General features: G+C 40.7%; 1 protein-coding gene across 2 annotated transcripts in view; it reads right to left on the bottom strand.

The window, feature by feature from the left end:
- The window catches only part of ARHGAP10 (Rho GTPase activating protein 10), a 353,126-nt gene that overhangs the window by 254,868 nt on the left and 85,617 nt on the right, over positions 1–12,641 (bottom strand). For both annotated transcript variants that reach the window (XM_044300373.1, XM_044300381.1), the window contains exons 4-5: positions 12,120–12,191; positions 2,073–2,174 (exon numbers count right to left, since the gene is read on the bottom strand). In XM_044300373.1, coding sequence (XP_044156308.1) covers positions 2,073–2,174; positions 12,120–12,191 — 174 coding nt within the window. The remainder of the gene's footprint in view (positions 1–2,072; positions 2,175–12,119; positions 12,192–12,641) is intronic.

The following is a 12,641-nucleotide window of genomic DNA, read 5'->3' on the forward strand; positions in this document are numbered from 1 at the left end:
AACCGCGTACAGGGAAGATAGGCCCTTCTCATGGAACAACTGGTGCAACCATTTCTCCACAAATTCTGTAGCACTTGCCCCTTCCGTTTTTTCTGGCATTCCAACAATTCGCAGGTTATTTCTCTGAGATCTGTTTTCCAGGTCATCCACTTTGGCATATAAGGCAGCTATATCTTTCCCATTCGTTTTAGATGCCATTTGCAAAGGCTGAATAACGTCTTCCAATGAAGACACCCTCTTTTCCAGTGCAGAGGTGCGCTCAGAAATTTTGTGCAGGTCATGCCTGATTATAGACACGTCCGATCTCAGGCTGCCAACTTGTACTGTGAGTACTTTCAGGGTACTGTTACAACTTACCACGGCAGCCAATATATCTTTCAAAGTGGGCTCCCTTGCAGAATCGGCCCCAGGGCCTACTGTAGCTTTTGCAGGGCCTGCAGATTTGAGCTCCGGCTGACCGGCAGAAACTGGATCATCGCCATCCATGGAACCGTCCTCCTGATCAGAGGAGGTAGGTATATCAGTCCCTTTATCGCTAGCCCAATCGCCCACACCGCCATCAAGTCTGGCATATTTGCTAAGTTTAGCTGCCGCGCTTTGGCTCACCATCTCCTGCAGCGCCGACACCACACCACCTTCGGCGCCATCCTGGCCCATCTCCAGGCGGTCTTGTTTGACCGATTTGCTTGATTTCCTCGGCATTTCAGGGTTCCCAAATTCGTCACAGCAGTCACCGGACACCTTCCTCTCACCCGGTAATACAATTTCAAGCAGTTCAAGTGTGCTACCAATATAGCTGAACAGGATACTAGCAGGAGCAGCGAGCGGTGCATCTTACTCCATGCGCTCACAGGCCACCATCTTAACCCCTTTCTGATGCAGCAATTTTCCATTTCTGTTTTTCGCTTCCTGTCTTCCCAGAGCCATAACTTTTTTTATTTTTCAATTCGTATATCCACATGAGAGCTTGTTTTTTGCAGGACATGATGTACTTTTTAATGTTGAAAAAAAACGCAATTCTGCCACAGTTTGACAGGGTTTTTACGGCATTCAGCGATACTACATTTGCATAGTTTTTATTATTTTTAATGCTAAAAAAAAAAGAAACTTTAAAAAAAGTATTTTTATTTTCATTGCCATATTCAGACCTCTATAACTTTTTTATAGTTAAGTTAAGTCTATGGAGATGTGTGAGGGCTAATTTTTTTGTGGGAAAATCTGTAGTTTTTTATTTTGGGGTGTGTATGACTTTTTGATAACTTTTTATTACATTTTTTTGGGAGGTAAAGTGATGAAAAAATTGGGAATCGGACATTTATTTTTTATATTTTAATAGTATGGGCATTTTCTCATGCGGCGATGCCCATGGCATCTGAGGAGTTAAATGTCTGCAATCGGCATTACTGATCGCAGTGTCTACTGTATGAAACCACAGGCACCCGCTAGCTTATAGCGCTCACTTCGCTCCAGACCAGGTGCCATATTTAAAGAACCAACATCCGCCGTACATGTATGATGTATGTCATGAAGGGGTTAAACATAATGGAATAATGAAAGCACTCAACAATATTCGCCCTATAAGACGCACTGATATTTTTTTCCCTCTTTAGAGGGAAAAAGTGCATCTCATAGGGCGAAAAAGATGGTACATCACCACATAACTATATAAGACTGCGCGAAATGTGATATCATTTATAGTTTTTAATTTACAATACGTGGGTACTGTAAAATATCAACCAAAATCCGGCCTACAGTTAGAAAGCTAGATAAAGTACAGAGCTCTGCTGGCTCCGGTGTGCCAAAGCTCCTTCCATCAGTCTAATCGATGGGGCTGCCAGGAACCCCCACTATTATGATATTGAAAAAAAACAGGTCATAAATATTTAAATCCAGAATAACCCCTTTAGGTTATGTTATATAAGACTAAGGCAGATTTTAAAAGTGAAGCCTGTCAATTTATGCTGTGGATTTCCACCATGGATTTCACCCTTTGCAATGCACAGCCTGAGATACATGTCAAATCAGCAAATGCCACATCAGGCCTTGTGCACATAAGTTCAGACCAGCCTTACCTCTTGTAGCTGAGGCTCTTTCTTCTTTGATGACATGCTCACGTGTTTATCTAGATTGCTGTAGTTTTTGTCAGTTTCTTTATCAAACTTCTTCTTCTCTTCCTGTGTAAAAGAGTTACACATTTTATTACTGTTCCTCAAACCATTGCACAAGAAAGTGAATAAATGAACATTTTCAAATTTTTCCTTGCTGTCTTACATTTAGACCATTTTCTACTCTTAAAACAGGCCCATCCTCGTCCCCGCCCTCAATTTTAGACCTGGCATAAGCAGGGCAAAGTCGCAGATAGCGGAGCGGCTCACCATTGCAGCGCCATCTGTACCTAACATATGCCTAATTTAGGCGTATTTCAGAATAGTAAATGACCCCCTTTGTGTCTTTATTCCATGTCCAGAAAAGCACTTTTATTGTGCTGAAAAACAGCCCCCAAGTCCCAGCCCAAAGCAAAACAAACCCCTACCCAGTTGGGCACTTGGGAGCAGTTTTTTAGCAGAATAAAAAAGCTTTTTCTGGACATAGACAAAGTGCACACAGGTGTGATTGGAATGTGTCTGCAATCAACTATGGGGCAATACTGCTGGTTATATTGCTGAAAATGACGTGACAGACTCCCTTTAAGAACACTGACAAACATACAGGTTAGGTTTTCACAAAGGTGTTTTTTTTTTGTTTGTTTTTTTACTCCCACTATCTTCAAAACGCCTACAAAAATATATGCAGTTTTCTAAAGCATTTTATACTTTGATCTTTTTTTTATAACTTTGATGTTGTGTTTGGGGCATTTTAAAGGCATAATTATAAAATTACTCAGCGAATGATGATTTACACAGAATAGGCAGAGAGCAAGAAAGATTACAGCCACTGAAAAGCTGTCTGACATGACTAAAGGTGGCCATACACCAGGGATCAGCAAACTCCGACACTAACTCTTCTCAAAATACAACTCCCAGCATTGTTATTTCACTGCTATAGGATTTACAAGAACAGGGAAGCAAGTGTGCATGCTGGGATTTGTAGTTTTACAGTACAGTAGTGGAACAAAGTTTTATGTGAATCAACTTCGGATGTTTCATCCGAAATCGATTCGCTCATCCCTACTCCTCATCATAGATTAGGTGCATCCTCTTGCAGTCCGTGCGCCTAAACAGAAATTTACGACAACTGCCATAGATTTCTGGCTTCATCAGCTTGCGATTTTTCTGGTGTAAAGGAGATGATAAATATTCCCTATAGTCTATCTTTCTGCAGAACGGACATACGGCTGCGGAATGCATATAGTTGATCTGTGTGCTTTCCACATCCGTATGTATGTTCCACAAAAAAATAGAACATGTTGGGAAAATCTGGCAGTAAAGGCCCTTGTACACAGGCCGATTATCGGGGATGAGTATTTGTATAAACACTCGTTTCCTAATATTGACCTAGGAAAAAATCCTTACTTCTGTGCAGCAGATCATACTGTCTAAACAGCAATCTGCTGCTCACATACAATGATTCTCTATGGGAACATGCAATCACTTGCCCCCATACAGCGGAGGTTACTATTAGGCAGTTATCGGAAACATCTGGGTAATTCCCAATAATTGCCTCTTCTCAAACCACAACTCCCAGCATTGTCCTTTCACTGCTATGGGAGTTACAGGAACAGCGGAGAAAGTGTGCATGCTGGGATTTGTAGTTTCACAGCAGCTGGAGTGCAGAAGGTATGTTGATTCCTGCCATACACATCAGATAGAAGTTGCCTAACGGTCTAACAGCAGTTGAACAAAGAATCGCTTGGTGAATTGTTAAGGTCTCTATACAGTACTTTAATGCATATATATATAGCAGTTGATTATACTAGCCACCTGGAGCTAAAGTGTATTATGGCTGTTCAAAAATAAAATACTGGCAAATACGTACAGTGCTGCCCATAATTATTCATACCCCTGGCAAATTTTGACTTAAAGTTACTTTTATTCAACCAGCAAGTAATTTTTTGACAGGAAATGACATAGGTGTCTCCCAAAAGATAATAAGACTATGTACAACAGGCATTATTGTGGAAAAAAACATTTCTCAGCTTTTATTTACATTTGAGCAAAAAATACAAGATGTTCCGCACTGTGGAAATTCTCAGAGGACGTGGTCGGAAGCCAAAAGTGACCAGGAGGATAGTTAGAGAGGTGAAAAAGAATCCAAGGATCACCACCAAGGCCATCCTGGTGAATCTGGGCTCTGCTGGTGGCAATGTCTCAAGGCAGACAATCCAACGGACACTGCACACTGCTGGGTTCCACTTCTTCAGATAAGGCACATAAAAGCTCGCTTGGCCTTTGTAAAAGCATCATCTGGACGAAGACAACTTCTGGTCTTCTGTGTTATGGTCGGATGAAACAAAAATTGAATTGTTTGGTCACAATGATGTTTCCTTCATTTGGTGTAAAAAAAAGTAGAAGCCTTCAACCCAAAGAACACCATCCCCACTGTCAAACATGGTGGTGGGAACCTAATGGCACCATGAAAAAAAGAGCAATACATGAGGATTCTCAACGACAACATCAGGGAGTCTGCAGAGAAACTTGGCCTTGGGCACGAGTGGACATTTCAGCCTGACAATGACCCAAAACACACAGCAAAAGTGGTGAAGAAATGGTTAGCAGACAACAGCATTAACGTTTTGGAGTGGCCCAGCCAGAGTCCAGACTTGAATCCAATTGAGAATCTGTGGAGGGAGCTAAAGATCAGGGTGATGGCAGGAAGACCCTCCAACCTGAAAGATTTGGAGCTCATTGCTAAAGATAAATGAGCAAAAATACCTGTGGAGACATGCAAAAAGCTGGTCTGCAATTATAGGAAGCATTTGATTGCTGTAATAGGCAATAAAGGCTTTTCTCTTGATTATTGAGAAGGGTATGAATAATTTTGGACTGGACACTTTTTGCTCAAATGTAAATAAAAGCTGAGAAATATTTTTTTCCACAATAATGCCTCTTGTACATCGTCTTATTATCTTTTGGGAGACCCCTATGTCATTTCCCATCAAAATATTACTTGCTAGTTGAATAAAAGTAACTAAGTAAAAATTTGCCAGGGGTATAAATAATTATGGGCAGCACTGTATGTATACTGAGATAGCAGGTGCAGGGTCCGACAATCGGCACTACAACCATTGGCGCACAGCAACTGCATCAGGGGGGTTGTTAGTTATCCTGTTAAACCTTTTAGATGCCACAGTCATTATTAACCGTGATATTTATGGGGTTCTCTCTGATCTCAGCCGTTGCAGTCGGCTCCTGCTACATATGGAGACATTTTTGTGTAGGACCATTTGCAGGAATACACAACACAACAAAAATGTATGTAGAGTTGCACCTATTTGTGGCAAGGGGTGGGCAAGGGGTTAAATACTACCAGAATATTGAGGCTAATTGAAACGTCGCCCATTTCAGTATGTACTATACCTTAGAGAGTACCTCTCAATTCTCCTGACTGTACATTGTGTTTCCAGTTCTATTATACACCAATTTCATACATGACCCCAAGAGTTCAAAGACACTCCTGAATTGTTATTTTATGGGGAACAGTATTTACTTCCACTGGCACAACCTAAATGAATATTTACTGTCCATAAAGTTTAAGAAATTCACTGTTATTATAAGAAACAAGGGAAAGGTGGAAAAAACACATTGCTTGCAGTATAGAAGAAATACAGCAAACAGATCATGATTTTAGTCATTCGATCTAGTACTGCTTTAACACAGTGGTTGAGCTCCATTTTTGGACTCTGGATTCTAGCTGCCAAAGCATACCACATAATTGCTATAGAGCTTAGGTGGAAGGGGACCCATCCATAATTACTACTTCTGTTCCGCTACAAAAATCAAAGGCATTTTTCAGAATCCACCACTAGGGCGAGTTCAGTACAGAGATTTTTTACGGCTTCCATCAAGTTCAACGATAACTGCATACATTTTTATAAACTGAGCTCCCGCTAATGGTGGCTGCAGGCAGGTAACTTTATCATGCGCTGAAGGGAAGCAGGAAACAGAGCTGTATGGGGGAGATGTGTTTATGGCAGTTATCTGGCTTGCATACATTAAGAAATATGGTACTCCGAAAAATGCCAAATTTATGAAGCACTGGTTCCACTTTTTCTGATATAGCACTATATCATATTAATTTTATTATATTAAAATGCCCTTCACTTAATTTAAAAAAAAAATCATAATTTGTGATAAAACTCCTAAGTGGACATACTCAATAGTGCCATGTGTGGATACAAAAGAAAATATGTGCAACTAATGGAACCTATGCAAATAAGTCTACACAAATATGTTAAGAGTTGTCCGGCCTTGGAGGAGACAACCCCCGGGGTCCTAACCTGCGCCCTTGAACATAAAAAAATCCCACTCACCTGTCTGCAATTCCACTGCTGCTCTATTCCCACATGCTTTCAGTCCCTCTAGGGCCAAGAACGGCTTCATTCCATGACCACTGTGGCCAATGAGCGGTCACAGAAGCTTGAACAGTACATCTCTGCTGTGATGTAGTTTTCAACTCTCTGGGAGCACTGAAGCCTGTGACTGGCTGCAGCAGTCACGGGACCAAGCCACTTAATAATCCTGTGGGGACCGAAAGAGTCCAGTAACAGAGCAGAGGTGGAGCCACAGACCGGTGAGTAGGTTTTCTTGTGTTCACGAGCACAGGTTAGGAGCCCAGGGGTTGTCTGCTTCTAGGCCAGGCAATCCCTTTAAAAGAGCATTCCCATCTCAAAGTGATGCCATTTTGATTAATCAGCACTGGGACCCCTTCATTTCCCTTGTGCTTTATTTGGCTGAATAAATGCAGGTTATTTCTGCAACGAATAATCCAGTCACTCCAAATCTTGAAGTTGTGACAGTGCTGCCAAACAATAGCTGACCTTCTCCAAGACTCTTGAAATACAAGTTGATGTAGAATTCCTTATTTGGATGAGGACACAGGCAGTTCCCCGGTCCAAGCATAATGCTAAGAAAATATTCATCTTCAAATAAAAAATACACAACTTTGTAATGTTTTGAGGGCTTCACTTATATTACATAGTTTAGAGGCCAAGCAGTTATATAACAAGCAATCATTTGTTTCCCTGGATACATATGAAACAAGCATAGACAAGAAAAATTTATGTAACGCTGGAAAAGGGTAAAAACTAAGAGTAAAACAGGACTGACTGCTGATATTGGATAAAGACCAGCAGCTTACCAAGGGCACACTGCAGGTATTCACATCTGGGTTACAGCTTAAGAACATATTGTTGGAGAAAAGCTGTATTTTTCTTTACTATTATATTACTTTTATACAGTATTACAGGCACAAGATCAATCTGAATACACTTTCCAGAATATATACTAATTTAAAAGAAATAGAAACAAACTCCTGTACTGTAGCACCGGGTGTAGACTGTACATACTATCTATGCTAATGCAACATCTCAGACTTGAGAAACACAGCCATCAGCTAAAGAATTAGTGTTAGGCTTCAGAGGTACACATTAGGAATATCCCCCATCTTCTACCTATGAAGCATGCCACTGTACAGTATATCTAGACCTCTATCTAGCAGCCAAAAGTTCTGAGACTGACACAAAGTTTGCTGCTTCAGTGTTTTTAGATCTTTTTGTCAGATGCTCTATGGTACACAAGACACTGGACCTATGGCAGTACTTTTTCTTCTCCGGTCATTTTTCCAAATGTCCCAAACAGGGGCTTCATCACAGAAAATAACTTTACCCCAGTCTTCTGCAGGACAATTCTTGTACTTCCTCCAGAATGTCAGTTTGTCCTTAATGTTTTTCTTGGAGAGAAGAGGTTTTTTTGCTGCTCTGCTTGACACAAGGTCATCCTCCAAAAGCCTTCACCTCACTGTGCATGCCAACTCTACAGCATCCCGAGACCATTCATGTGTGGGGTTGCTTCTCATCCAAGGGAGTTGGCTCGCTCACAATTCTGCCTAATGGCATTGCCATGAATGAAGGAAAGGTTTCAAAACATCATCCCAGTGATGCAGGATCTATTTGGTAAAATGAATAATGCCTTTTCCAGCATGATGGAGCACCAGGTCATAAGGCAAAAGTGATAACTATGTGGCTCGGTGAAGAACACATTGAAATTTTGGGTCCATGGCCAGGAAACTCCCTAGATCTCAATTCCATTGATAACCTGTGGTCAATCCTCAAAAAGCAAATGGACAGACAAAAAAAACAGAAATTGTGCTAAACTCAAAGCACTGATAAGGTAAAAATGGGTTGCCTTCCGTCAGGATTAGGCCCAGAAGCTGATATTCAGAATGCCAGGGCAAACTGCAGAAGTCTTGACAAAGAACACTGGAAATATTGAGTCTTCGAATAAACTTGATGGCTTTGTCAATAAAAGGTAAAAACCTTGTGTTTCATTATACCATGGAAACCTCTAACAAAAAGAAAAAAAAAAACACAAGCTGCAAACTTTGTGAAAACCAAAACTTGTGTCAGTCTCAAACACACATATACAGTGGTATGTATGCCCTACAAACATGTTATTTGCTGGATCCATCTGCATAGGAGAGCTCTTTTGGCATATACTATTGCATGGGAGTTTATGCACATGTGGGAGGTACACGTTGGGAAATACCCCAACATATACTTTTGACAGCCAAAACCAAGACGTGATGTTAAGCAGAGATTACCTATGGTTTGAAAAGCTGGCAGCACAGAGATCCCCCCCCCCCCCCCCCCCGAAACTGATCTCCTCTGTATATAAAGTGTCAGTGTGTCCAGATGATGGCCCTGCCCCCTCATACATAGAAGCGTGGGAGAAAGAATTAAACTTGAAATTGACCAAAGGAGACATTGTGGCGGTATACAAAAATGCATGTGGCCCATCCAGATGTATTACAAAGCAAAAGACATCTTATAAAACGGTCAGTAGGAGGTACAAAACACCAGTGGTACTACATGCTATGAACCCACTGACTGTATACCCTCCTCTTGCTAAAGATACAATTCTGACACAGGCGCGTATGTTCACATATGGTGGACATGCCCGCTGACTGTCCCCTTCTGGACTGATGTAGAAAAATATTACAAAGAGTATGTGTAGGATCCCCTAAGATTATTCCGCCCTTCTTATTTTTAAACATCATCCCTGATTCTCAAACCAAATTTAAACACTACTCTATGGAAACATATGGAGTTAACACTGAAAAGCACGATCCCTCTTTAATGGGGAAAAAAAGGTGACCCCCCCCCCCCCCCCCCCCATCTCACTGGCTAAACTAATCAACCCAAGTGGGCAGGCTGGAGGAGATGAGCATTTTCACCCATAAGGCTATGACAAAATATGGGAACCCTGGTGGAGCTTTGCTAGCAAACCAGAGACATGTCAACTCATACTTGATTGACCTAGACGTCTGGTGTCTCCTCTCCCCTGGAGTGATTCCCCCGCGCATTCCAACGGCAAATGTTTTACTATTATGGTTCTGATACTCTTCATTCATTGTTCTCACTTATACATTTCGTTACTTATGTGTAAGCCCTATAAATTGCTTAAACGCAAAGGGCTGCTTACTGAGCACAAGTTAGTTTATATTAAGCAGGTTGTTACCAGCCTGTTTTGAGTAAGGTGAAATACTCTCGCTAGATGATACCATGGATTACACCATGAAGGTAGTATGTAGAAGGTCTTATGACATTGAATAATACCTGTTATTAAATTTTCTTTATTTGTTACAAACAATGGAATTGTACAAAAACAAACAAAACAAACAAAAAACACTCAATATATATATATATATATATATATATATGTGCAATATTATGATGACTGTTTTATTGTCATGGAGACATAAATAGAGAATCTAAAACAAAACCAAGACGTGATGAGAGCCTTAGTGGATATACAGCTTAGTTTTAAAAATAATTTATTATAGGTTACACATAAATTAGTGCAACGGGCCATAATAAATCTAATGCAGTGGAGCAACGCAGTCATGAATATCATAAGAAACAAGGGAAAGGTAGAAGAACACATTGCTGTATTTCTTCTATACTGCAAGGCAGCAAACAGGTCATGATTTTAGTCATTCGATCTAGTACTGCTGTAACAGAGTGGTCGATCTCCATTTTTGGTGGATTTTAGCTACCATCAAAAAACGTTGTAGAAATTTAAGGAGGAATAGGGGGTTTGGGAGGAGGTTTAATCCCCAGGAGAAAAAATAGCGGAGCATTTATGTAGAGGTCAGTTAAAGAGTTTATTAGCAATTCAGAAAATGTTTGACCATAAAGCAATAAGGAGTTGTACCTGCTGCTTGGCAGCCACAAAGGCAACTGTCAGCAATGTGGGGTTAAAATCTATACATTTTGGTAGGTACCATGTAAACCCTACTTTTACACTGGCGTTTTGGCTTTCCGTTTGTGAGATCAGTTCAGGGCTCTCAAAAGCGGTCCAAAACGGATCAGTTTTGCCCTTAATGCATTCTGAATGGAAAAGGATCCGCTCAGAATGCATCAGTTTGCCTCCGTTCAGTCACCATTCCGCTCTGGAGGCGGACACAAAAAACGCTGCCTGCCATGTTTTGCTGTCCGCCTGATGAAATTGAGCCAAACGGAGCCATATTGTGTCAGAGAAAACAGATCCGTCCCCATTGACTTACATTGTGTGCCAGGACGGATCTGTTTTCTCTGACACAATATGGCACAATAGAAAACAGATCCGTCTCCCATTAACTTTCAATGGTGTTCAAAACTGACCCATCTTGGCCATGTTACAGATAATACAAACGGATCCGTTCATAACGGATGCATGCGGTTGTATTATTGTAACGGATCTGTTTTTGCAGATCCATGACGGATCAGCCCAAAACGCGAGTGTAAAAGTAGCCTAAGATCTTAAAGGCTATAGATGCCTTCAGGGCAATTTTTTTTGTATATATTTTTTCCATTGGTCTTTATAAAAAAAATGCTCAGCAGTTTTTGATACATCCGGTTAAAAATCTGTCTCTTTGCAGACTATCCCTCCGGAGTTTCCTCAGCTAACGGCTCATGTAGATCTCTTATCTGTGATCTCCTGACGTCATAAACCAGGCACGTTCAAACTATGGCACTCCAGCTGTTGCAAAACTACAACTCCCCGCATGCCTGGATAGCTTACAGCTATTAGGGCATGCTGGGAGTTGTAGTTTTGCAACAGCTGCAGGGTCGCACATGCCTGTCATAAACAAAACTCATTGTCCCTAAACTTATCAAACTGATAAGAATTTGGATTCAATTCGTTTTTATGAGGTCAGGAGATCACAGATAAGACCTCTACATGAGCCGTCAGCTGAGAGAACTCAGGAGTGATAGATTAGTCTGCAAAGAGTGATTTTTAACCGCATGTATCAAAAACTGCTGAGCATTTTTTTTATAAAGACCAATGGAAAAAATATATAACTAGCCCAAAATAAGTAAAATAAAAAAATAAAAATACCTTGAAGTTGTCCATAGCCTTTAATGGAAAACTTAGTCTCGGTCTACATGACAACATTTGTCACGCGACATTTTGTTGCACCAGTGTCGCGCGATATTTTGTTGCACCAATGGCGCGCGACAATTTTTAAAATGGCAGTCTATGGTGTTGCACTGCAACATGCAACATGCTGCGACTGCAACACAACAGTCGCAGAAAATCCATTTAAGATGGATTTTTCTGCGACTGTCGCGTCGCAGCATGTTGCAGTGCGACACCATAGACTGCCATTATAAAAATTGTCGCGCGACATTGGTGCGACAAATGTCGCAGTGTAGTTGTGCCTTGTCGCGCGACAAAGGTCGTCGTGTAGACCTAGCCTTAGCCAGAGTCACATGCCAGCTCCCCTTAAATACTAATGAGGTCATTTATCAAACTGGTGTAAAGTAGAACTGGCTTAGTTGCCCATAGCAACCAATCAGATTCCACCTTTCATTTTTGATAGCTACGTTGGAAAATGAAAGGTGGCATCTGATTAGTTGCTATGGGCAAATAAATGTATAAATAAAAAACACTAACAACAAAAAGGTTTGTCCCACTTACCTTAACCGCTCCGAGCTGTTCTTTCCGAAATCGCTCCAAGGGTTTGATCAGCGTCTCATTTATACTAAGAGCCTGATGAAGAGCAATAAACAGTCAAGGGCAGAAGTATATGTGGTTATAGGTTATCTGAGTACTTAGTACTCTTAAAAAAAATTGATGCAAAAAGTCAAATGACACAAAACATTACAATGGATGTGGGGCTCTAGGAAAACATTTATCCTACTAGTGAGTACTGTAAAAAAAAAAAAAAAAAAAAATTGTGGATCCCTGGTGCCATAACTGCAATACAATACTAGATATGGTAGGTAGCAATAAATTAGGTTGACAATAATTTAATAAATTAAGACATTTTGACAATTTATAGATTAGGTTACATTTTTAAAACTTATTTATAGAGTGAACCTAAAATAATAATAAGACCTCACGTACATGACCGTATGTATTTTGTGGACTACAAACTTGCGGATATTGGCCACATGCATGCCAGATTTTTCGTGGGCCCAGTAGTAGTGAACCAAAAAT

The sequence above is a fragment of the Bufo gargarizans genome, chromosome 1, assembly GCF_014858855.1.
Source record: "Bufo gargarizans isolate SCDJY-AF-19 chromosome 1, ASM1485885v1, whole genome shotgun sequence".
NCBI lineage: Eukaryota > Metazoa > Chordata > Amphibia > Anura > Bufonidae > Bufo > Bufo gargarizans.